Below are 25,499 nucleotides of genomic sequence, written 5' to 3'. Positions count from 1 at the left end.
ATCGCTTTTACTTTCTCTCGCGGCAGTGGCCACTGCCGCGTGACACAGTACTTCGTGCCCGGCACGAGATCAATCTCGTGCTGAATGCCCTTATCCAGCGGAAGCTCCGCAGGAATCTCTTCCGGGAGTACGTCTTTGTACTCCCTCAATAATTCGTAATAGGGACTCGACTTCAGCGAGTCCCAACCTTGTTCCTCGAAGCGCTCTCGCTTCGTCTTCGCACTGAGAGTGTCTTCACTCGCAGTGGTACTTCCCATGAAGAGCTGTCCCAGCTCTTTGCTCTCCGTTCTTTCGCTGTTCGAAAGAACGCAGACCTGCTCGATGCGTCCATCGTGCAAGTCGCGCGTGAAGCGCTTCCAGCTCATGACTGGAAGCGAAGTCAACTCCGACGCCGTCGCCGGAGGATTAGCGAGTTTCATATCACGATACTGGAATCCAGTATCGGTGTGCGTCAAGACGCTTAGCGTCTCGACATCCGGCGTCACCGCCTCAGTCTGCCCAGCAGACTGCTCTTGTTGCGTCTCGGTCCCGGACCGAGACTTGTGCAGCGTTCTCCGCTTGCGCCGTCTTCTTGTTGTGCGGAGCCCGGCTCCGCACAGCTGCTCTTCCGGTCCAGGCCCGGCCGTGGACAGTTGTTCGTCGGCGGACCCTGTCCGCGGGCGCGCGGTATCAAGCCCGGCTTGGTCGCATGTTCCTTCGTGCAGCCCGGCTGCACGGAAATGTGTTCCTTTGCCGGCAGACCCTGTCTGCGGGCGTGCGATATCAGGCTCGGCTCGATCGCATGGCGCTTCGTCGTGCAGTCCGGCTGCACGACAGGATGCAAATTGCGTGAGTGCGGTACGTTTGCAACCGTCCGCACTGTTTGCAGCGTCAACTCCCGGAGTTGACACGCCTTCGTCACCTCGACGCCATTCATTGGCGGAGCCCCTCATGACCGAGGGTGCGTCGGCTCCCGGAGCCGACGCGTCGTTGTCGACCTGACCTCTTCGGGTCAGGGACTGTCCCATACGTACTTGAACGCGAGTGTTGGTTCCCGGAACCGACACATCCTCATCTTCCGACGTCGGCAGCACCGCCGACGTGGGCCTCACTTGTGCGCGCCCTCGCGCACTTCCTGGGCACTCCGGGACAGCAGCATTAAGCGCTGTCTCGACTGGTGAGCCGCGCGCACCTGCTGGTGCGTGCGCTGCGGTAACAGGGCCATCGCTCTCTGTTCCGCTGTCGCGGCCCAAGCGCACGAGCGTGCGCTTCATCCAGTCTATTACCGGATCATGCCGTACAAGCAACGGCATGCCCATTACCACGTCGAATTTATCGTCCAGGTCCAGGACGATAAAGTGTTCGACAAACACTCGTTGTTTGAATGAGAAGCGCACGTTCACGACGCGCTTCTCGGTCTTCACGATGGCACCTGTTGCCAGTCGCACTTCCAGAAGACTTCGAGGTACATTTACCTCCTCGAAGTCAAGACTCGGCAGGCTCCGTAGTCGAACAAAGTTGTTCGACGCGCCTGAATCTACCAATGCTCGAAGAGAGTCGCTCGCTCTCTTCGAGTAAACCTTCAAGATGACTAGGTTCGGCCTGTCATCTTGTTTCTTGCAGTGAGAGCTGGTCTCACTGGGGGCTACAGTCCTCAGTGTCGCGTGTCCGATGTCGGCACGCGTGACTGCATTACCAGTAGGGCGCCCCGCGCCTACTGGATGTTCGCGTTTTTTGTTGGTCCGCGGCGATGCCTAGCATCGCAACGACGGCCTCCTCCAGGGGGCATGGGAGCTGTGCACTCCCGTGCAAAGTGACCGATCCTTCCGCAACGGAAGCATCGCACGTTGCCTCCCTGCTGCTGGTAACCAGCAGTTGTTGCGTTCGAGAGGTCCATTGGTTCCGGACCTCCCGTCCTCGCTACCGGACGCGGTAGCGATCTCGGCGCATTTGCATGGAGTTTAGCCTGCCGCAGGCTAAACTCTTCTTGCATGGCAAGAACGATTGCAGCTTCGAGAGTACTCGGGTACTCTCGGAAGAGATAGGTCTTCACGGGCCCATCTCTAAGTCCCTTCATGAACGTGATGACCTTAGTCGCCTCGTCAATTGGATTAGTCACGATATTTGAGACCAAGTATCGTGCGCGCTGCGCGTAAGCATGAACGTCATGCTACCCTGCTGAAGGTCGAGGAACTCCGCCCTCGACCGGAACTCGTTTTGCGGGGGCTCAAACGCTTGTCTGCGCTCCTCTTTGAATACTTCGTACGTGCTGAAGCACGTAGGATCGGAGAGTCAGCGTCCATACGCCCAACTCCTCGCTCGTCCGCCAAGGCAGGACATGGCGAACGCGACCTTCGACAGCGGGTCGACGATGCGTCGAGCCGCTATGGCGTCGAGTTCGACAAGCCACCGGAGGAGAGGTTCGCCCTCTCATCCCACGTAATTGCTCACGCTCAATTTTAATGATTGAGCTCGCGGTGTCGTCCCTGATGACGCCGTCACTGAGGAAGCAGCATCACGCTGCTCCTTCATGATGAACCCCAGAGCAACACCATGGCGACACATGTTGCTCCGTCGGCGATAGTGTACGCAGCATCGTAGCTATCGCCGTTTCTCCAATGACTGTTGACAGTCGTTGGAGGGCTTCCCACTCTGGGTCAGACAGGTGGGGGCAGTCAGCGCGTGCAACATGCGTTGCAGGCGTGTTGGAGCTCTCCATGGGCACCTCCGTGCTCATGTGGTTCTCGGCTCCGCGTTCGTACACCTCATACGAACGTCAAGCAGTCGGTCGTTGGACGGACTACAAAGTGATACCAGGTGTAGTGGGTCTAACTTGACTCACTACTTAGCTTACACGTTGCGCCACGTGTATGAGGAAGCGTAAGTACTTAGTAATTACTTGATTTAATTATATTTGAATACACAAATATAATTTAAATCAGATAAGACTCCAAGTGACTTAGATTAGGTAAAATGAGAACTGTATTGTTTGTAAATTGATCTTCCTTCTAAAACTGCTAAAAATGTTTATCATCTATGTAAGGGGTTGACAGCGGCTGGCTGTCAGAGCCCCCCCCCCCCCCCCCCCCAATATGCACGTCTCTAATTGGTAGAAAGATGCTGCTTTCTGCCAATAGGATCTTTGGGTAGGTGTGGACCACTCATTGTGGTGGCCCACTTCAATGTATCCACTGGTGTGACTTACACCAAGGTGAGGAAGTATCTAAAACTTTTAACAGATATCTTATCTGTTAAAATCACTAGTGGCTTGTAGCCACTTGTGCGTGTAACCCCGTTACACAAACAGACTGTTACCCATTGCACCGGGGTGCATACTTGAATATGCGCAGTCCGGTCCAGCGGTAGATCACATTGAGTCATCATTTGTGTCGAGTAAATCTTCGATCGTCGAACAGCTGAGGAAAATACAACACGTAGGGCGTCGTCTGGATGTGCTGGCTGTAACTTCTTGGCGCGGGCTTGATCGTCTTTTTTTCTTCTTTTTAGCCGATCTATTTGTTCGAGGGCGCTTCCCGACGGAAGAGCAGACAGTCGGTGCGCTCGGATTGTCGTGCCACCATCGGTTTGAGGTGAGCTATAGGTTCTGCGTATCTGGTCGTGACTAGCGCTCTGATCGAGGGCTATATACTAGTTTCGTCTCTACTTGTCAGAAGCACGGCAAAGCAGACGCTCTCGATTATTGAAGACAAGGCTCACTGAGGCTCACGAATGTGAGTTGATGTGAGCCAGTCCCGTTTTAAAGGGTGTGGTGTGGTGGGTTGAATTCGCTCGAGCTGGCGATGGTGGCCGAGCGCTTGGGTCTTGGCCGTGTAGCTGGTTGCGTCCGACGAGGCGAGTTGGCGACTGCGTGCCGAAGACCCCAAGAGCGTCTGCTGACGCTCGGCTAATTTTGGAGGAAGTTGGCGCTGGCACGCGACCTGGCTGACAGTTGGCGTGGCTTCCCCCTCTTATACGAAACCTCTATTTCGCATTTGCTTCGCACGCTCGAAATTCCCAGTTTTCTGCTAGAGGGAGGTCTTGACACCGATGGGGGATCTCGACTTGATCCGGCCGTTTTAGAGCTGCGGCTGGCACTGGAGCACCCTGTGCTGGTCTTGGCCGGAGTCCGAGAAAACTGCGCAGTCCTAACAACGGGTCTGCGTCCCCTTGAATTCCGCGTGACTCGAAGTGACACCGGTCACTGATTTGTAGATTTTTTTTTTACTTTTTTGGAAAGGGTTAGGGATGTTAGGAGGTTATTAATAATAGCGGAGGTTGTTAGAAATAAGGTGTTAACGGAGGTTAGGCTTAACACAGTCGACAGCTCTATTCGTGGATCTGCTCCGCTCGCGTCTCCTCGACGATGCTGCGGCGTACGGCCAAGCCCCTGACGGGCTCGCAGCTGGCGCGCTCGCTGTCCCTGGGCGCGCTGTCCATCGGCGCCGTGTCCGTGGGCGTGGGGGCTGTGGCGCTGTATGTGGACGCGCCCGTGGCGGACCTGGGGGACGGCCGCTACGACGGCGGGCGGCGGCCCGAGGTCTTCCCCGAGTGGCTGCATGACGTGGCGCGCGTGCCCATCTTCGGCGCCGCGACGCTGGCCTCCAAGTTCTACCTGCAGCTGCTGAACAGGACGGCGGTGGAGGGCACGGAGCACCTGACCCGGCAGCTGGAGCAGCGGCCCAAGGGCACGGCCGTCATCACGGTGTCCAACCACTCGGCCACGGTGGACGACCCCGCCGTGTTCGCCAAGTAAGAGACGCATGCTGTTGGTGCAATGGGGGCAGGTTGAAGGGAGGACTGACTGGGGTGTGGTGCTGCAGTATGATGCCGTGGAAGTACGCGTGGCCGTGGAACGGACGCTGGAGCTTGGCCAGGTGAGGGATGTTGCGTTCTGGTGGTGCGGGTGGGGAGGGAGCGCTGATGGTAGTTGGCTGGTTGGTTGATGCTGCAGCCAGGAGTACTGCTACACGAAGGGCAAGCTGCTGTCGGCCGTGTTCTTCGGCGCCAAGACGCTGCCGGTGAAGCGAGGAGCAGGCGTCGACCACCAGGTGCGATTGCTTGGGTGCTCCTGCATGCAGATTACGTTTCTTATGTGTTCTGTGTTTGTTGTGTTGGCGGCCTACAGATGATCCAAGCTATCTTCGACAAGGTGCAGGAGGGCGCCTGGGTGCACATTTTCCCCGAGGGCAAGATCGTTCAGCACGAAGGTGAGAGCTCAACGCTCTGCTCGCTAGCAATCGTTGGCATTCACCCTTGCTGCGAATCTTTCGTCTGCGTGTGTAGCGCTCGGTGGTCGGCCGAGCCCGCGTCGAGAGGAGATCGGCCGCCTGAAGTGGGGCGTGGGCAAGCTCATCGCACGCGCGACGACCCGGCCGATCGTCGTGCCCGTCTACCACTACAACATGGAGCAGCTCATGCCGCAGGACGAGAAGAACCGCCTGATCAGCGTCGTGCCCAGGACGAACCTCGACCTGGGCGTGATCGTCGGCGAGCCGCTGTCGTTCGACGACCTCTTCGAGCGGTACGCGGACGACCGCGTGGCCGGCGACTTGCCCTGGGAGACGCAGGAGCGTGAGAAGGCGCTGTACTCGGCCATTACGCGGAGAATAGAGAACGCGCTGCTCGCCCTCGAGAAGAAGACGCACCGCACGAAGCAGCAGCAATAGACCAGCCCAGCCAATCGATCCGACCGAAGCGTTAGGGATGGATCGAGTCCAGCAACGCCGCGCACCGCAAGAGACGCCCGCCTTTTTGTCCATCGACCAAGGCACTAGAGTCGTTCTTTGGACCTTGCAGCGGCAGACCCACACCACCGTTAGGCTTAGACTCTTAACTTGCCATACAGCAGCATGTAACCAACCTCCCCAGTCCAGCGTGACGTCGAAAGCCCTTTCAATTGGTCAAAACCGCACCTCCAAATCCTGTCATTGGTAGAAACTGGACATACCGAGATATCCTCGCGCCCCGCCAAAGGGGGATTTGATACTTACCTGGTAGCTAGATAACGCCGATGAGCTCCGCCGCGCCGTTCGAGCTGTCCATCGACACGCTGGACGCGTGGTGCGAGAAGCTGCTGGGCTGCAACCCGCTGACGGAGAACGAGGTGATGCAGCTGTGCGCCAAGGCCAAGGAGGTGCTGGTGCAGGAGTCCAACGTGCAGCCCGTGCGCTGCCCCGTGACGGTCTGCGGCGACGTGCACGGCCAGTTCCACGACCTCATGGAGCTCTTCCGCATCGGCGGCCACGCGCCCGACACCAACTATCTATTTATGGGCGACTACGTGGACCGCGGCTACTACTCGGTCGAGACGGTGACGCTGCTCGTGTGCCTCAAGGTGCGCTACAAGGACCGCGTCTTCATCCTGCGCGGCAACCACGAGAGCCGCCAGATCACGCAGGTCTACGGCTTCTACGACGAGTGTCTGCGCAAATACGGCAGCCCCAACGTGTGGCGCTACTTCACGGACGTGTTCGACTACCTGCCGCTCACGGCCGTGGTCGAGAACCAGATCTTCTGCCTGCACGGCGGCCTGTCGCCGTCCATCGACACGCTCGACTACATCCGGGGCTTCGACCGCCTGCAGGAGGTGCCCCACGAGGGCGCCATGTGCGACCTGCTCTGGTCCGACCCGGACGACCGCTCGGGCTGGGGCATCTCGCCGCGAGGCGCGGGCTACACCTTCGGCCAGGACATCTCGGACCAGTTCAACCACGCCAACGGCCTCACGCTCATCGCGCGGGCGCACCAGCTCGTCATGGAGGGCTACAACTGGTCGCACAAGTGCAACGTCGTCACCATCTTCAGCGCGCCCAACTACTGCTACCGCTGCGGCAACGAGGCCGCCATCATGGAGGTGGACGAGCAGATGCAGTACACATTGTGCGTGGCTGCAGTGGAGGGAAGAGGACTTGTACAGGGAGCTATTTACTAACGTGCTCTTTTGATGCTGTTGTTTTTTGTTGTTGTTTGCTGTGTACAGCTTGCAGTTCGACCCGGCACCGCGTCGTGGAGAGCCCCATGTGTCGCGCCGGACGCCCGACTACTTCTTGTAGTCGATTGGCAGCACCGAGACCCGCTCTGCGCGACTGGACCATGCTTGTTACGTCTTGCCACTTCATCTTGTCGGCAGCTCTGCTTCACCCAACCAGCACAATACCAGACAACAAGGTAGGAATAAAGTTAGCTTCTATTACCCGATGATATTCTACTGGTTGTCTAGTACTACTACTTCTTCGGGTTGGAGGTCACCTACGACGCCAGGCTGTAGTTGCGCACCTTCTTGCGCTCGTTGACCATTTCAGCCCGCTTGGATTGCAGCTGCTTCAGTTTCTTCACGGCAGAGCGCTGGCTGCTTGTTTCACGATCACTCAAGCGCGCAGTCGTCGGTGCCCCCATAGCAGCAGACGCCGCAAAGGTTGCGAGGCTTGCGCGCGATCCACCAACAGGAGCTCGTTTACCAGATAGCATCAGCATCTCCTTGGCTTGCTGGAGCTTTAATCGCGCATCCGTGACCTTGGTGCTGGAGCTGCCGCCGATAGTTGCGTTGGAATCTTCAGTCCCTGCCGAATCGCGTCGGTCTGTTCCCTGAAAGAGCCTCGCTAGTGGGGACTTGTCTGCGCTGTGCGCAGAATTTGATCGAGATGGCACTCTCTCCTCTCTTCTATCCTCAGCGCGATCGTCATCCGCAACAGAGGTATCAGCTTCACCGTCGCTATCCGTCGCGTGTTCCGCAATCGTGGGAGGAACTGATCGACTTGTACGACGCGGTTTATCTGACTGTCCTCGTCCATTCGGTCGCTTATTTCGCGCCAGAGCCAGCAACTGCTCGTCCAGGTCCGCAGTACTTGCCCTATCTCCATCTTCAGACGCGGAGTGTATTGATGTAGTGGTGCTAGAGCGCGTCGTACCACGTGCTGGGCCAGGGTCTAACGATCTCATCATGGATAACGTGCTCGAGCGTCGCTTACCTGACTCGGTTTGGGCGTCATCGTTATTACGGGTGTCTTTCGATGACCCCACACCTTCACTTCCATGATCAATTACTTGCGTTTCTCGCTCTCGTTCTTGCTCAAGTTGCACGTTCACTTTTACCATGCGGCGAAGCTCTTTTTTGAGTGTTTTGTTGTGGACTCGGGCTTCTTCCAACGAATGGGTAAGCTCGGCGATCATGTTCTCGTAGTCCTTCATTCCAGCAAATTCTACGCGTGGAGTCGAAGACCTTGATCCAGCTTCTCCAGATCCGCTCCGACGCAGTTCAGCACGAAGCTGGTTACTGAGCTCCATCAGTTGGCTGCGTTCTCTAACCAGACGATCGATGTCGCCGTTCGCAGCTTCAAGCTTTCGCTTTAGATCTATCAGCTGAGTCTCCAGAGCTACACGCCCACTCTGCATTTCTGGCTCAGCGGACCGCATTCCCTCAAGCTCTTGAACGTGATTTTCCAACTCGGCAATCTGCTTCGTTTTGATTTCGATAATTTGCTGCGCCTCAAGAAGCTCCTGCTTGCAGCTCTCAAGTTGTAGAAGGGTGATCCTATCGTTGCCAGAGAGTTCGTTCAACCGTGATTCGAGAGCTACACAGTGCTCCTGAGCTTCTAACAGTTGTGCCGCAAGTTTAGAGGCGCCTCGACTTCCGCTAGCTTGACCGGTAGATCCCTCCATTTCTTCAGCTTGCTCAGCCAGTGACTCCTTCATCTGTCGAATTAGATCTCGCAGCTTTGCATTTTCCATCTCTAACGAACTGGTACCAGCAGTTTTAGTGGCATCTCTGGACCGCAATTGCGGGCTGTCTGTAAGCAGAGGTGATACTCCCGGGACAGGAGAAAGTGTGCCTGGGTCATCACTCCACAGCGGAGATGGAGCCACAGGAATTGAGTGGGAAGAATTCCTTACATCTCCACTTCGCCTGGCCGTTAAGTACTGCGAACCAAACGACTCAGTAATACGTACGCTAGACTTTAACGCCGATAGCTCAGAACGAAGCCGCAGCACCTCGTTTTCAGCGTGAAGGAGGCGTTCTTCTACAGCCTCCTTCTCACTCAGCAGGCGGTCTTTCACCTGTTGCAATTCGCGAAGCCGCAACTCATGTCGTTCATCGAGCTCCTGTTGCTGGTCTTGCCAACGGTTTTCCCAGCGTAGATTAACAGCCACAAGGTCGCGCTGCAGATCTTCCTGCTTCTCCATACTTTCCAACAGCTCTTGTCTCTGCGCTTTGACTTTTTCTTTCAGAAGAGCTATTTGCCGTTGATAATCTTGCAGTCTTTCCTGGAGCACCTGGATTTCTCGATCCCCTGCTCGAAGTTGCTTCTGCACATCGCTGGCTGCGCGATGCTGTTCGTCTTCAAGATCCTGCAACGAGCTCTTCACCCGTTCGATCTCGCGCTCCTTCTCCATAAGCCTGTCGTCCGCATCCCACTTTGCCTGCTTCAGCTCACTCTGCAGCGCCTCGACGCGCTCTTCACTCTCGCGCAGTCTCCCTGTAATGGCCTCTATCTTTGCGTCAGTACGCGCACTCGTCTCCTGAGCTTCGCTTTTCTTCCGCTCCATGAGGCGCTGCAGCTCCTCGTCGTACTGCGCCTTCTGCTGCACGAACGCCTTCTCCACTGAGTGCAGCGACTGCAGCAGCTCCGCCATTTTGCTCTCGTACTCGTCCAACAGCTGCTGCTTGACCTCATTGAGCTTGGCCACCTCGCCCTCCAGCACGCCCACCTTCGTGTCCTTGGCCGCGCGCACGTCTGCGAGCGTCCACTCGAGGGACTTGACCTCCTTGTCGTTCTCCTGCAGCATCTGCTGCAGGTTGTTGTTCTTGGCCTTGAGCTCCTCGGCGCGCGCGTGCTGCGCGTCCGCCTCCCTGCTGAGCGCCTTGTTCTTGAGCTCCAGGTCCCTCACCTTGGCCTGCAGCTCGTCGCTCGCGCGCTTGAACTCCGCCTCGCGCTGCCTCATGACGTCATCGAACGTCACCGTCAGCTCGCGACGCTGGGTCTCCACGTCCTCGTCCTTCTCGCGCAGCTGCCGCTCGGCGGCGCGGCGCTGCGTCTCCAGCGCGTCCTGCTGCCTCCGCAGCTCGTCGTCGAACTTCCAGCGGGCGCCCTCCATCTGCGCGCGCGCGTCCTTGAGCTTCTGCTGCGCCTGCGCCTCCTGCTCGTCCGCGCGCTGCCGGGCGCGTTGCAGCTCGGCCAGCAGCTCGGCCTCCCGCGCGCGCAGCTCGCTGAGCTCGGCCTCGCGCTCGCGCAGCGCGCCCTTGAGCGAGGCGAAGTTGGCGTCGTACAGCGCCAGCTCCTCGTCGCGGCCCTCCAGCAGCTTGAGGTTGTACTTGAAGTCCTCCTGCAGCTTGCTGAGCTTGTGCTTGGCCGCGCCCGCCGCCGCCTCCTTGTCGCGCAGCAGCGCCTCCAGCGTGCGGATGCGGTACTCGTTGATGTCGTGCAGCTCCTTCTCCTTCTCCAGGATCAGCGACCGGATGTTGCCCGGCCCCGCGCGCGCCGCCAGCGACGGCGACAGCCCCGCGTCCGGCGGCTCCATGGGCGGCGGTTGTGGCCCGGATTTGCGATACTTTCTGGTAAAAAAAAACAAAAACAATACAGTCAAACCTGTTTATATGATCCTCCCTATTTGAGCCTTGCCATTTATTTGATGCAAGCTTTGTTGCTACCAAATATTTTACTTAGTTTTTGTATAACCGCTGTTTATATGTATACAAGGCATATGAGTCACATTTTGGAGGACCAAATTAGGTCTAACCTGTTTATTTGATTCACACTGTTCACGACCACACACTCTTCAAAGCCCCCACTGCTCAACGCCCAATGCCCAACGCAAGCCCCCTTCCCTCGCAATGTCTCCTCGCACCTGTCTGACGCTAGAACAAAAGCTCCAAGTGCACCTAAAGCTCAAGCAGAATCCTGGCATGAACAACCCCATGCTCGCTGAGTGGATTTGACAGCGATTTTATCGAAGTGGGAGGGCGCTGTGAGCGCTAGTGAGTATCTGGCAGTGGACGAGGACGTGCCTGCGCACGAGCCAGATGTGATAGTGGACGAAGCAGCAGGAAGTGATGCAGTTTCGCAGGATGAGCAGGAGGAGGAGGAGGACCAGGAACCCACAATTCAACCTGCCATCGCTCTGAGACACTGCATGGAGCTGTCTGCATTTCTGCTTCAATGCGGAGAGCAGACTGATAGAGAACGAAGAGCTTTACAGACCGTGACCGCTTTGGTACGGTGAAGGCAAAGCGGCAGCGAATTATGCGCGATTTCTTTACGTGCACCACATAATTATTTTAACTGAGTCCATTTTATATGAGTCATTGTTGTAGATGGCCACCAACGGGGCCTCATATAAACAGGTTTGACTGTAATTGCTGTAGAAACGAGCAATAAATTACCAACAGAAATCTATTTTGCAACGTCGTCACCCGAGGTTGTCGCCACAGACGAAGTTCTCTGACGCTGTGGAAGTCATTCATTGATAGTCTATTTGAATTTCGCGGTACGAGCGCTGTTGTTGATACAGGGCTTCTATCAACTTGTCGTCTCGTTTGTGCTGCCTGGCACCCACGGGTCGGTCTCGCACAGCACGCTGGAGCCGATGATCTTCCAGGAGTCGAGCGCTTTGCCTACGGCAGGGAACTCGCTTTGCATTTTGTCGAGGAGCTAGCACGACAGACGTCACTATGTATGCTTTGTGTTTTGTCGTTAGACGACCACGGCATCCACACCCATGGGGTGAACTAGGATCGACACCCTCAGAGACTTTCATCTGAGACACCTGGGCGGGCGATTGCGCGATTAAAGGAAGGACAAAGACTGAGTCCACGATGACACGGAAGTGGAGAGATTTCTTAATTAAGTAGTATCGATGCGCCACGTGACTAAGTTGAGATTTTGAGACAATCATTGTTACTGTGGATAGCATTTCTATCTCGACATGTCCATGATCGCATATATTATGCTTTGCAATGCGTTTGTCGTTTTCGCCTAGTGTTTTGCCCGAGTTATAATATCTGGCGCCCGATATAAAAACAGATGGCCATTAAATCCTCCAAGTTATAATCGCAAGCCTCGATATCGATCTCGATTTACGCTATCTGTGGTCGGATTGCCGATCCAAAAACGAAATTCGGGCCGATTTAATTTAAATCGCGATGGCTGTGTACGGATTATAATGCCGCGCTTTATATATATAAAATACGCAATTGGACACTTACATCTGGACACTTGACGAGTGGTCGGCAGATCGCGCTGCTGATCTGTCGAAGCACCGCAGTTTCCGAAAACCTTCACCTTGCACAAGTGCAGCATGTACTCTCTCGACTACCGTTGGCGAGCCGTTTTTCTTACGCATGTGTATGGAATATGTATGCAGTATGTTAGCGATATATTTGGGCCTAACGTGCGAACACTGCAACGTTGGTACAAATTGTTTTTGACCGATGGTGTGGTTGATGAAGGAGGTCGAACTAATCGCTCGTCGCGTTGGCCGCACGACGTGGTAACCCGTGTTCGAAAGTACGTGAAAGCCCACCCTACATTTTATTTAGAGGAGCTACAGCAGTTCATACGAAACGCTTTTCCTAAAGTAAAATGGTAGCGTAGTATCAACATGTGGTCTTACATGGCGGGGAGCTGCTCGCGCGACAGACAAGCGGAAAGCCCAGCGATACAGGAGCCGCTAGTGCACTCACAGACAAAGCTAACGAGCCGTTAAACACGTCCAACAGAGCCGTATCGGAGTAGCAGTGGCCGGCGACGTTACCGCGGTGTCCTGAGAACCAACGATGCGCCCGTTATATTTAGTAGGAAGAGGTGGTGCGACTTACCTACGCCTGGAGGTCGATTTACTACCATGTCGCATGTTTATGTCTTCGAATTATTTTATCTCAGAGATCGATCTAAGCCCTAAATCCGAGCGACAAAATATCTGCAAACCACACTACATACAGCGTGGTATATGTATTCCTCACCTACCTGACAGGACTTAGAAAGGGTGCGAAGTGCCAGTGCACGATCCAGCATTGCGAAATTGGCGCCTTGATATGTTGTGAATGGTAATTAAAAAAAGATAACAATAGCCGGTCAAGCGAAGACGGATCGCATGTCAATTTCCGAATAATGTCTCAAATGCTCTAATTAGCCCATTGTCTGTATCCAAATAGACACTCACGTAACGTAACCTCGCAATGTATATGTATTATTTTACGAAGTAGTTATCTGTTCCTGCGTCGTCGTAAACCCCAACCAAAACATTTTTGTTCTATATATCAAACAATAACTCTCCAAGGCATGCACTTCGAAGTATGTTTAGCGAGAATTACGTGTAAGAAATTCCTCTACAACTACTTGTGAACATAGTTTCCCCTCTCACTTCATGCATCGGTGGCCACCGGTGCGGCGATGATAGTAGGTCGGAAATCTTGCCCTCTCCATCTTCGTCATCAACATGATGGTGATGCACATGGATATGTACAGTATATGTACTGTAGCATGAACTTGTCTGCGTTTTGTCTGCTCGTACCTAATTGAGATGAATCTGTAGTGTTGTGGAGACTATGAAGAGGCACAAACGCAAAGCCCACCATGAACACCAGAACCACGTTGAATGATCGTTGCGACGTCACCAGCCAAGTTGAGGCCAACAGCGGTAACGTTATAGGTAAGAAAACGGTGGTACATTTCCACCGTAACTGGAACTATGTGCTCCAATTTGTTTCACTTATACCGTGCCTATGGACGTCTAATGAGTGTGGAGTTCGCCGCTGGCTTGACTGTATTTTTTTAAGGGATTGAAGAGGACTGTTGCTCGCCGCAACCACAACAGTGGTGTAGAAGTAACCGAGGGAAAAGATCCACTGCTTTTTTCGGTGCTTTGATGTCTATGCTGCAACACGGAATACCGAGCTCGTGTTTGCCTATACTTTTCTACTGATCAGTTGGAATCTAATCTGCAGAGCTGGAAATACGGCATCAATCCATTCTGGCCATATAGGTCAGGGGGGGAGACTCTTTAGCCATTCGTTTTGGGCACATGAAGAATGACCAAAATGGCTCACGGCCTCGCGACGCCCGACACGTTTACGCTAATCCATTTGTACCAGAAATTGTCATATTCTTTCATGAACCATCTGTGTTGCTACATAGCTATTGGAACACAGTCAGCTCGTAAAGGTTCTGCCACATATGTCTCTTCTTCTTCCAACGGAGGGCCTTTCGCAGCGGCAATATGCATAAGAGCTGGGTAGACTCTTCCAGGCGTTCAGGATAGATACACTCGGTATGAAGCTGCCGGCGACATGTTTGTGGGTCGATACGTTGACGGATTATCTTTTGAAGAAACCGGCTTCGCTATCCTACCTCCATTCTTTTCCGATGTCAATGCTACTAGTCAAAATGCAATTTCGCTGTTTTTCTTCTCTACCGACACGATTGTTACGCACTGAAGAATTTTGCTGGCATCACTTGTAGTGGGTCTAACTTGACTCACTACTTTAGCTTACACGTCGCGCTACGTGTATGAGGAAGCGTAAGTACTTAGTAATTACTTGATTTAATTATATTTGAATACACAAATATAATTTAAATCAGATAAGACTCCAAGTGACTTAGATTAGGTAAAATGAGAACTGTATTGTTTGTAAATTGATCTTCCTTCTAAAACTGCTAAAAATGTTTATCGTCTATGTAAGGGGTTGACAGCGGCTGGCTGTCAGAGCCCCCCCCCCCCAATATGCACTAATTGGTAGAAAGATGCTGCTTTCTACCAATAGGATCTTTGGGTAGGTGTGGACCACTCATTGTGGTGGCCCACTTCAATGTGTCCATTGGTGTGACTTACACCAAGGTGAGGAAGTATCTAAAACATTTAACAGATATCTTATCTGTTAAAATCACTAATGGTTTGTAGCCACTTGTGCGTGTAACCCCGTTACACCATCCCCCCCCCCCTTAAGGTTAGACGCGCGGGGTCTCCGCACGTCAATCTTCTGAATTGACCATTCGTCAATTCTCCGCGTTTGGAGAAGAAATCCGCGCTCATTCAACGATGAGCGCGCCCCAGAAGAAGAATCCGAAGGCGGTGGAGAGTTATCTCTCCATCGATGACTACTTCGAGCGCCAGAAGGCGAAGTATGGCGACGTCGTCGACTTCGACGACGACGATGAAGACATGGAGGACGAGAAGGACTCGTCCTCAAAGCGCAAAGACTCAGTGTCGAGCGAATCGCTCGACCCCCACGCTAAGAACATTCGTCCGCGTGAGGGGGACGAATCGGACGCTTCGAGTTCGAAGAGTTCGCGAACTGAGAGTGATACCCCACTCGCTTCCGCTGGGGCTCTCAGTACTCCGCGCGCTGCAACTGCAGCGCATGATTTCAAAGCTCAAGGCTCTCCGCGCGCTGCAGGCGCAGCGCGCGATCCGTGGATGCCGTCCGCGTCCGAGATCTCGGACCGGTATGGGAACTCGGTACCTCCGAATGAGGTGCCACTGTATGTGTGCAGCGCCATCAAAGATGACGCTGTGGCTGCCGAGCTGCACTTTGATGCGGAAACGCATCAAAGGCGCGATTATTACATCGGACTCTTCCATGAGCTCCGATGGTTCCAAAGCAAGAAGACATCTTCTAGCAGCAAAGTGCCCGAGTGGCAGGCACTTTGTCAAAGTTGGATTGCTTTTTTTGAGAACTTCAACAAGAAGCCGAGTGCTTACCGTGATCGGATTAAGCAAGCGCGTGATCGCTTCGAGACGCACTCGAAGCGTGGAAAGTTGGAGCAACTCCACGTTGCTGCGGAGGAGGCTAATGTGCCGTGCGCTATGCCCGAGGGCTTTCAGTGCGCGAAGTGGTTCCCAGGCGCGGTCCGCTTGAGCGAACGCGACCTGAACGGGTACACGTCATTCCGTGTGCCCGAGAGTCTCAAAGAGCTCCGTCCTAAGTTCTTAGCACGTGAGGATTCGAGCGCTGGTGATGACCGCAGCGCTCGTACTACTTCCGCTGCGCCAGCGCGTACTGTTCCTCGTACGCCCTCACCATTTCCGGAACGTCCTCCAGCAAGACGTTCCGCGGCTCCCATGTATCTTGATGGGGAGGAAATCCTCTCCAACGAATACGAAAACGAACCACTTGAAGGTTCGTTTTCGGGATACTATGGTCAACAATCCGCTCAACAATCCAGCGGGTTGAGCCGCGGGCGTCACGGATCGGCGGTGGCGGGGGTGGGAACACGCCCCGAGTATGATCAGCCCCGGGCTGATCAGTACACGTCTCTCCACGACCGGGTGACCGCCGTGGAGCGTCTGCAGGGCGCTGAGTTCGCCGCCCTGAAGCAGGAGCTGGTGAACCAGAAGGCCCAAGTCGCGGCGGTCTCGCAGACCGCCTCGAATATCCAGGTCGAGTTGGGGACCCAGATGAAGGGGTTGCTCCAGCGCGCGGACGCGCTGGAGGAGAGGCTGCTCGTCGCCGAGGCCAAGGCTTCCGCTTCTGCCTCGGCTCCTGCCGAGGCTTCGGGTCAGCCGAGCTAGATGGCTCGTGCTGCAGGTACGGCTTCAGCCGTCCGACGTAAAAGGTCGGATGGAGGCGCATGCTAGACGGTATGTCTAGCGTGTAAGCGTTGCCGTGCCGTGCCAACACAGTGAACGGCCCGATGAAGCGCGGAGCAAGCTTGTTTGCTCCGAAATCCGAAACTGCATATTTAGGCAGGGTTTGAGTAGCTAACAAAACTAATGAACCAACTTTAAATTCATTTGTGTTGCCTCTGCCCACATTGTCTGCGTTCAGCTTCTGTTGGTCAACAGAAGCTGCTATTGCATCTTGGACAAACCGAATCACGGCTTGTCTTTTGGTAAGGAAGTTGATTGCATCCGAGCTGAAGTCATTCAGCTCGTTTTCCGCTAGAGGCCCGGCCTCTGCGTGGTTCTTTGCGGTGTCTGCGCCCTGCGCAGACCCGTGGTCTTTGTCCTTGTTGTTGGAGGAGTCTGCGCATGTGGTTTGTTTGCTGTTGCAGCTGACACTGTGCAAGTGTCAGCGGTTTTCTGCGGCTGCTGTATGTGCAGTCGTAGACCCTCCCCCACTTAAAGTGGGAGCCATCACTCCGAGTAAACTCGGTAGACGTGGATGCCGCATGGCATTCACGTAGAACGGTGTATGCCCGGTCGAGGCATGCACTGAGTTGTTGATGGCAAACTCTGCCATCGATAAGCACTCGCTCCAGTATTGGAACGAGTGAGCGTACCTCTTCAAAATGTCGACGAGCACGCGATTCACGCGCTCGGTTTGACCGTCCGTCCGCAGATGATCCGCAGTCGACATTGAAAGCTGGCTCCCAAGTAGTGTAAACACTTCTTGCCACAGGTGCGCTGTGAAGCGCGGGTCTCTGTCCGACACGATGTCGGTCGGCATGCCATGGTGTTTGAACACCATGTCAACGAACAGACGGGCCGTCTGGTTCGCTGTCACCTCTGCCGGCACCGCAGCAAGATGTACCATCTTGCTGAAGCGGTCGACGAAGGCCACAACACCGGTATTCCCTCCGCTGTCCAGGGGAAGACCAAAGATGAAGTCCAAAGACATGGACTTCCAACACTCCGACGGAGTCGGTAGTGATTGTAAAGTAGCCTGCGCGAATGGCGCGGGCTTTACGCGTTGGCATACCTCGCAAGCACGGATGTACTTGCGCACCCACTTATACTGGTGGTGCCAGTAGAAGTCGCGCGTGAGAAGGACGTATGTCTTCTCACGTCCGAGATGTCCCGCAGTCGGGGCTTCGTGATACTCGTACATGATCCTGAGTCGCAGGTCATGGTCATTCGGCACGACAACGTGGTCCGCGTTGTCCTCGACTGCATTATAAAGCAGTATTCCGTCGTGCACTCGAAAGCGGTGTGCACGCGCTCGAAGGTGCTTGGGCAACTTCTGACGAGCCTTGTCAGAAGGCGCTGTGCCATAGGCCAGCAAGAGCTTCGTGTCCGCGTCGTGCGCGTACGCGGCCTTCACATCGTCCAACAGAGACGACGTGGGTGTGCTCGTTCGCATGACGTCAATGGCATTGACGTCAGCAGCTTCTGCATAGTCCGGCCGACGTGATAACGCGTCGGCCACCACATTCAATCTTCCGGGTTTGTATTCGACCCGGAAGTTATATTCTGCAAAGAATGAGAGCCATCTCGCCATTCTTTGTGATACGTGTGGCGACTTCACTGCGGTGCGCAGTGATGCATGGTCGGTGTAGACCACACACGGTCTACTTCCAAGCAAATACACTCGGAACTTTGCGAGTGCGTATTTCATGGCAAGGCGTTCCTTGTCATGCACCGGGTAGTTGCGCTCAGCTGGCTTCAGCTGACGCGATTGGTAGTAGACGACACGATCACGGCCCTCGTGATCGTTCTGCATCAACGCGTATCCGATTGCGAAATCGGATGCGTCACACACTACGTGAAATGGGCGATCTTGGTCAGCCACTGCCATGATCGGCGCCTCAGTCAAGCCCCGCTTGACTGCATCGAATACCTTTTGGCAATCGGTTGTCCAATTCCACACAGCTTCCTTCTTAAGAAGCGGTGACAGCGGGCGGATCTTGCCCGCGTCATCCTCCACGTACTTGCACAAGTACGTGGCCAAGCCAAGGAATCGTCTCAGTTCCTTGACACTTGAAGGCGTTGGCCATTCATTTATCACTCTGACCTTTTCCGGGTCAGGGCGAACACCATTATTCCCTACGAGACACCCGAGGACGGGTATCTTGCTCGCCCCGAAGATACACTTCTTCAGGTTCGCATAGAGCTTATGTTTTCGCATAAGCTCAAGTAGCTTCCGGAGATGCACCCTGTCCACATCAACGTCGGTCCTCCCGTCCACAGCTCGGCTGTGGATGAACACATCATCGAAGTAGTTCGGTGCGAAGTCGCGCACCGAGCGCAAGAAGTGCGTCACGCACCTGTTGAAGGTCGCAGGGGCGTTCTTAAGCCCCTGTGGCATTACTAGCCATTCCCAGAGCATGCCGCTTGGCGTGCTCACTGCCGTGAGAGGGATATCGCTCTCGCGCATTAGGATCTGATAGAATCCATCTCGCAAGTCGAGAGCACTGTAAACGGCGCTCCCGGCCATCGAATAGATGATAACATCTTTTCGCGGTATCGGCGTCTGCGCCGGTACCGTCGCATCGTTCAGCTTGTTATACGCATGAACGATGCGCCATCCGCGCTGTGGCTTTTTGACATAGAACGTCGGAGCACTGTGCGGGGACTTTGATTCCCGCACTTGTCCTGCTTTGCGACGACTTTCAAAAAAGTCGTCGATCGCTTTTACTTTCTCTCGCGGCAGTGGCCACTGCCGAGTGACACAGTACTTCGTGCCCGGCACGAGATCAATCTCGTGCTGAATGCCCTTATCCAGCGGAAGCTCCGCAGGAATCTCTTCCGGGAGTACGTCTTTGTACTCCCTCAACAATTCGTAATAGGGACTCGACTTCAGCGAGTCCCAACCTTGTTCCTCGAAGCGCTCTCGCTTCGTCTTCGCACTGAGAGTGTCTTCACTCGCAGTGGTACTTCCCATGAATAGCTGTCCCAGCTCTTTGCTCTCCGTTCTTTCGCTGTTCGAAAGAACGCAGACCTGCTCGATGCGTCCATCGTGCAAGTCGCGCGTGAAGCGCTTCCAGCTCACGACTGGAAGCGAAGTCAACTCCGACGCCGCCGCCGGAGGATTAGCGAGTCCCATTTCACGATACTGGAATCCAGTATCGTTGCGCGTCAAGACGCTTAGCGTCCCGACATCCGGCGTCACCGCCTCAGTCTGCCCAACATACAGTTCTTGTTGCGTCTCGGTCCCGGACCGAGACTTGCGCAGCGTTCTCCGCGGGCGCAGTCTTCTTGCTGTGCGGAGCCCGGCTCCGCACAGTTGTTCGCCGGCGGACCCTGTCCGCGGGCGCGCGGTATCAAGCCTGGCTTGACCGCATGTTCCTTCGTGCAGCCCGGCTGCACGGAAATGTGTTCCTTTGCCGGCAGACCCTGTCTGCGGGCGTGCGATATCAGGCCCGGCTCGATCGCATGGCGCTTCGTCGTGCAGTCCGGCTGCACGACAGGATGCAAATTGCGTGAGTGCGGTACGTTTGCAACCGTCCGCACTGTTTGCAGCGTCAACTCCCGGAGTTGACACGCCTTCGTCACCTCGACGCCATTCATTGGCGGAGCCCCTCATGACCGAGGGTGCGTCGGCTCCCGGAGTCGACGCGTCGTCATCGACCTGACATCTTCGGGTCAGGGACTGTCCCATGCGTACTTGAACGCGAGTGTTGGTTCCCGGAACCGACACATCATTATCTTCCGACGTCGGCAGCACCGCCGACGTGGGCCTCACTTGTGCGCGCCCTCGCGCACTTCCTGGGCACTCCGGGACAGCAGCATTAAGCGCTGTCTCGACTGGTGAGCCGCGCGCACCTGCTGGTGCGTGCGCTGCGGTAACAGGGCCATCGCTCTCTGTTCCGCTGTCGCGGCCCAAGCGCACGAGCGTGCGCTTCATCCAGTCTATTACCGGATCATGCCGTACAAGCAACGGCATGCCCATTACCACGTCGAATTTATCGTCCAGGTCCAGGACGATAAAGTGTTCGACAAACACTCGTTGTTTGAATGAGAAGCGCACGTTCACGACGCGCTTCTCGGTCTTCACGATGGCACCTGTTGCCAGTCGCACTTCCAGAAGACTTCGAGGTACATTTACCTCCTCGAAGTCAAGACTCGGCAGGCTCCGTAGTCGAACAAAGTTGTTCGACGCGCCTGAATCTACCAATGCTCGAAGAGAGTCGCTCGCTCTCTTCGAGTAAACCTTCAAGATGACTAGGTTCGGCCTGTCATCTTGTTTCTTGCAGTGAGAGCTGGTCTCACTGGGGGCTACAGTCCTCAGTGTCGCGTGTCCGATGTCGGCACGCGTGACTGCATTACCAGTAGGGCGCCCCGCGCCTACTGGATGTTCGCGTTTTTTGTTGGTCCGCGGCGATGCCTAGCATCGCAACGACGGCCTCCTCCAGGGGGCATGGGAGCTGTGCACTCCCGTGCAAAGTGACCGATCCTTCCGCAACGGAAGCATCGCACGTTACCTCCCTGCTGCTGGTAACCAGCAGTTGTTGCGTTCGAGAGGTCCATTGGTTCTGGACCTCCCGTCCACGCTACCGGGCGCGGTTGCGGCCTCGGCGCGTTCGCATGCAGTTTAGCCTGCCGCAGGCTAAACTCTTCTTGCATGGCAAGGGTGATTGCAGCTTCGAGAGTACTCGGGTACTCTCGGAAGAGATAGGTCTTCACCGGCCCATCTCGAAGTCCCTTCATGAACGTGACGACCTTAGTCGCCTCGTCAATTGGATTAGTCACGATATTTGAGACCAAGTATCGTGCGCACTGCGCGTAAGCATGGACGTCATGCTTACCCTGCTGAAGGTCGAGGAACTCCGCCCTCGACCGGAACTCGTTTTGCGGGGGCTCAAACGCTTGTCTGAGCTCCTCTTTGAACACTTCGTACGTGCTGAAGCACGTAGGATCGGAGAGTCAGCGTCCATACGCCCATCTCCTCGCTCGTCCGCCAAGGCAGGACATGGCGAACGCGACCTTCGACAGCGGGTCGACGATGCGTCGAGCCGCTATGGCTGTGTCGAGTTCGACAAGCCACCGGAGGAGAGGTTCGCCCTCTCATCCCACGTAATTGCTCACGCTCAATTTTAATGATTGAGCTCGCTGTGTCGTCCCTGACGACGCCGTAATTGAGGAAGCAGCATCACGCTGCTCCTTCATGATGAATCCTAGACCAACACCATGTTGCTCCGTCGGCGATAGCGTACGCAGCATCGTAGCTATCGCCGTTTCTCCAATGACTGTTGACAGTCGTTGGAGGGCCTCCCACTCTGGGTCTGACAGGTGGGGGCAGTCCGCGCGTACAACATGCGTTGCAGGCGTGTTGGAGCTCTCCATGGGCACCTCCGTGCTCATGTGGTTCTCGGCTCCGCGTTCGTACACCTCATACGAACGTCAAGCAGTCGGTCGTTGGACGGACTACAAAGTGATACCAGGTGTAGTGGGTCTAACCTGACTCACTACTTAGCTTACACGTCGCGCTACGTGTATGAGGAAGCGTAAGTACTTAGTAATTACTTGATTTAATTATATTTGAATACACAAATATAATTTAAATCAGATAAGACTCCAAGTGACTTAGATTAGGTAAAATGAGAACTGTATTGTTTGTAAATTGATCTTCCTTCTAAAACTGCTAAAAATGTTTATCATCTATGTAAGGGGTTGACAGCGGCTGGCTGTCAGAGCCCCCCCCCCCAATATGCACGTCTCTAATTGGTAGAAAGATGCTGCTTTCTACCAATAGGATCTTTGGGTAGGTGTGGACCACTCATTGTGGTGGCCCACTTCAATGTGTCCATTGGTGTGACTTACACCAAGGTGAGGAAGTATCTAAAACCTTTAACAGATATCTTATCTGTTAAAATCACTAGTGGCTTGTAGCCACTTGTGAGTGTAACCCCGTTACATCACTTGTTTACCACCATCATTCTCTATCGTGCACATTGCATTCAAACCATCCTCTTCGTCAGAACGCACTTTTCGGAAATACAAATGTCATTGCACAACTTAAGGACCGCATAAATGGCCACTCGCTGCGACGATATCCTACAGTCAAAATTGTGACTTTTACGGTACTATTTGTCTGCGCCTGGCGCTGACAAATTCTTGAGCATTCTCCAGAAATAACAGCAGTTTGCATGGCGACCACTCTTTCTTAATCTCCAGTCTTTTTTTTAGTAAACTTTAATCACGATTCGTCAATACCCACTGCCCGGTGCCGATCGCATGGATTTACTTATGCCTCAAGTCGACTTCAACGCGATCCTACGCCAGTGTTCTTCATTTACTTCTCGCCGTGTTTGAGGAGTTGCAAGCCCTAAACCATTCCTCAGTGGTGACGTCCACTCTGTTAGGAGCAGTTCGCAATGGCTCAATAATAATAATAAGACACATGGAGAAATCGCAGATAACAACGAACTAGACGTTGCGCTGTGGGAAAAGGGCTACCACCTCTTCTTTTTGAGCATTCAGCGTGTGCGTCGCCCAACGCACCCTCTTGCTGGCAATCTATACGACGATCAACAACCGGCTGACGACGTTTGCCGTCCCGTACCTGAATCTGTAGTAGATGGGGAAAACAAGCGATGGAACGGCTTACAAAGTGCAGGGCCTGCCCCCTGACCGTAAGACGTCAACTTTAAAGAAGGCTTCATCTGATTCGGCTTCAAATAATCGGATTTGGCTATTCTTTTTTTCTTTACGCGTATCGAAATCGAGCGATCAAACGAGCGACGAATGTCTGCGGAGTCGTCGATGCAGTTTCAACATGAGCTGGCGCAGATCCCGCGAATCTGGCTAATCTCTTGCCGATGTTTACCGCAAGACACTGGCAGTTGTGCTCGATGAGAAAATAGGAGACTGACGCTAAAGCGTACACCAAGACCAGTCGCACAATGAACTGATCAATTCGCGATAGTTCGGTAAGGAACGGCGTGAAATTGACGAACGGATGGAGCAAGTACATCGAGAAACTGATCTTCCCCGTATAGCAAAGGAAGTTCCACTCGAGCCCACGCGAGATCGCTGATGGAAATAAAGTTTCGATTACAATCATTGCTGAAACAGGAAGGCTGATTGAGGGCACCTGTGGGCTCTGGCTGGGGAATAACCGGAACCAGGACTCGAAATCTCCGCGGGATACGTTGCTCAGCACGCAGCATATCATGAGAAACTCGAACGCACGAATGACAGCAAGTTGCCATGCACATGGTTTGAAGCAGCGTTCTTTCATCCACTTGCTCAGCTCTGAGTACACCACGGCAGCTAGTGACCCGGCCAGAAATGTCGACAAGTGAGGTCGGAATTCACCGTGACCGGTTCGGTTCATGTGCCCGCCCTCGTAATACACCCAAACGTACAGCGGTACGATAGCGACCCATTTGAATTTGCCCAGGAGGAAGACTCCGACGAGGAAGACCGGGATAATGAAGTAGTAGGTAATCTCGATCGGCATGGTCCAGAAGAGGTAGTATCGCCGCTTGAAAGTCAGGATATCCCAGATGCTCCAGTTCTCAATGTGGTAGTGCGCAAGGTTGTAATAATGAGTGCGCGTTTCTTCCGGCATACACGTGAGCACAAATGCCACGAACGCGAACAGCGGGTATACGCGCAGAACTCTCTTGACGAAGTAGTCCAGCAGTGTGACTAACCACTGGCGGAGGCCATCTCTGCGACTAATCAGCCGGTTAATCTTGGACTCGTTGAGCATTGTCAGGAGAAACGCCGACAGCACGAAGAAGGTGTCGACGCCGCTCGGCGCAATTGTCGACTCGCTCAAATATCCTGCGTGGATGTGAACCACCATCAAACTGGCGATGCCCCGCAAGCCATTGAGGAACTTGAGCTTGATCTTTCCGCTGGGTTCCAGCTTCTGCTTTTGATCGTCTTCCCCGTCCTGAATCTTGGCTTTCTCCAGATCGATGGTGTCTTCGTCGCCGTTGACAGCAACCAGAGCTGCGTCACTGCGAAGATGGCAGGTTGGGCTTTCTCCGCCGACTTGCTCGTACTCGTAGACGGCGGTGGCAGAACGGTAGGCTCCATTCTTGGTGGGCGTCTTCGCGCGTTCCGCAAGGTCCGCTGCCGACATGTTGGATTCGAAGCTGCGAAATATGGTCGGTTGGTGAATGAGTTTGGCGCATGGCTGCATATTTTGCTGTCCGTTGCGAGGACTACCCACACTTTCGTTTTAGCAACAACTGCTCGCTGTGTAACCACTGACGACTTCCATAATTTGAGTTCAGTGAAACCACCGCAACGGACCACAGATGACTAGTTTGGTCATCGGAGCAACTTGATACCCGCGAGAATTGGTCTCCGGTCAGCTAGAGATGCCAGAGAGATGTATCATGCGCCTGACAACACAACTAGAGTTTTTGAGTAACTTTCTTTTTTTGTTCAAGAAGATGGCTCCTAACATCGCTGCCATACTGGCAACTGGCGTTCCCGGCATGCAGTACATTGGTATCCGCACGTGTGTGCGCGCGCTCGACAAATGCAAGATCGACCTCAGGCATGATGTCATCTTAGAAGACTCCTACTCCTTCCTGGACCCACCAATGTGATGCTGGAACAAAGTAACGCCCGAATGGGCTTTTGCCCATGGTAGTTAGTTACAACGGAATTTGCTCTTCCTTGCGGGACAGTGCGTCCGTTTTCACCTTTTGCCACGCATGTGAGACTGTCCGTATGGGTCCCACTCGGCAACTTCTTCCTGGCCGGCGGGATGGATACAAGACGACTCCCAAGCTTTAGACTGCTGGAGTCACTGCGGCAGCGACCCAAGATCAGCTGCTTCGTTATCGGGCTCTGGGTTGCGTCCGTGTGTTGGTCTGTGGGATCGCTGTCCGGGTTGGCCAAGCTCGCCAGCAGAAACTTGCGAGCATCTATCCATGGGGTCGGCGCACAACAGGTCTTGCTAA

The 25,499-nt window shown here is 54.4% G+C and overlaps 3 protein-coding genes across 3 annotated transcripts; 2 read left to right on the top strand and 1 right to left on the bottom strand.

The window, feature by feature from the left end:
• Window positions 1–4,342: 4,342 nt before the first annotated feature.
• On the top strand, window positions 4,343–5,645 carry IUM83_05610 (tafazzin-like protein; the record flags this gene model as incomplete). The annotated part of the gene is made up of 5 exons (XM_067929757.1): window positions 4,343–4,728; window positions 4,800–4,853; window positions 4,931–5,027; window positions 5,105–5,186; window positions 5,263–5,645. The coding sequence occupies 5 exons, from the start codon at window positions 4,343–4,345 to the stop codon at window positions 5,643–5,645; spliced, it is 1,002 nt and encodes a 333-aa protein (XP_067798061.1).
• A 344-nt stretch (window positions 5,646–5,989) lies between these two features.
• IUM83_05609 (serine/threonine-protein phosphatase 2A catalytic subunit beta isoform) lies at window positions 5,990–7,031 on the top strand (the record flags this gene model as incomplete). Its single annotated transcript, XM_067929756.1, has 2 exons — window positions 5,990–6,858; window positions 6,959–7,031. 2 exons carry the CDS (start codon window positions 5,990–5,992, stop codon window positions 7,029–7,031), a joined length of 942 nt encoding a protein of 313 aa, XP_067798247.1.
• A 196-nt stretch (window positions 7,032–7,227) lies between these two features.
• On the bottom strand, window positions 7,228–24,667 carry IUM83_05608 (Coiled-coil domain-containing protein 57; the record flags this gene model as incomplete). The annotated part of the gene is made up of 3 exons (XM_067929755.1): window positions 7,228–7,563; window positions 8,926–10,528; window positions 23,940–24,667. 3 exons carry the CDS (start codon window positions 24,665–24,667, stop codon window positions 7,228–7,230), a joined length of 2,667 nt encoding a protein of 888 aa, XP_067798248.1.
• Window positions 24,668–25,499: the final 832 nt, after the last annotated feature.

This window comes from Phytophthora cinnamomi (assembly GCF_018691715.1).
Source record: "Phytophthora cinnamomi strain GKB4 chromosome Unknown Contig10, whole genome shotgun sequence".
Taxonomy (NCBI): Eukaryota; Oomycota; class Peronosporomycetes; order Peronosporales; family Peronosporaceae; genus Phytophthora; species Phytophthora cinnamomi.
Note: the sequence above shows the minus strand (reverse complement) of the source record. Positions and strands in the feature narration are given on the sequence as shown.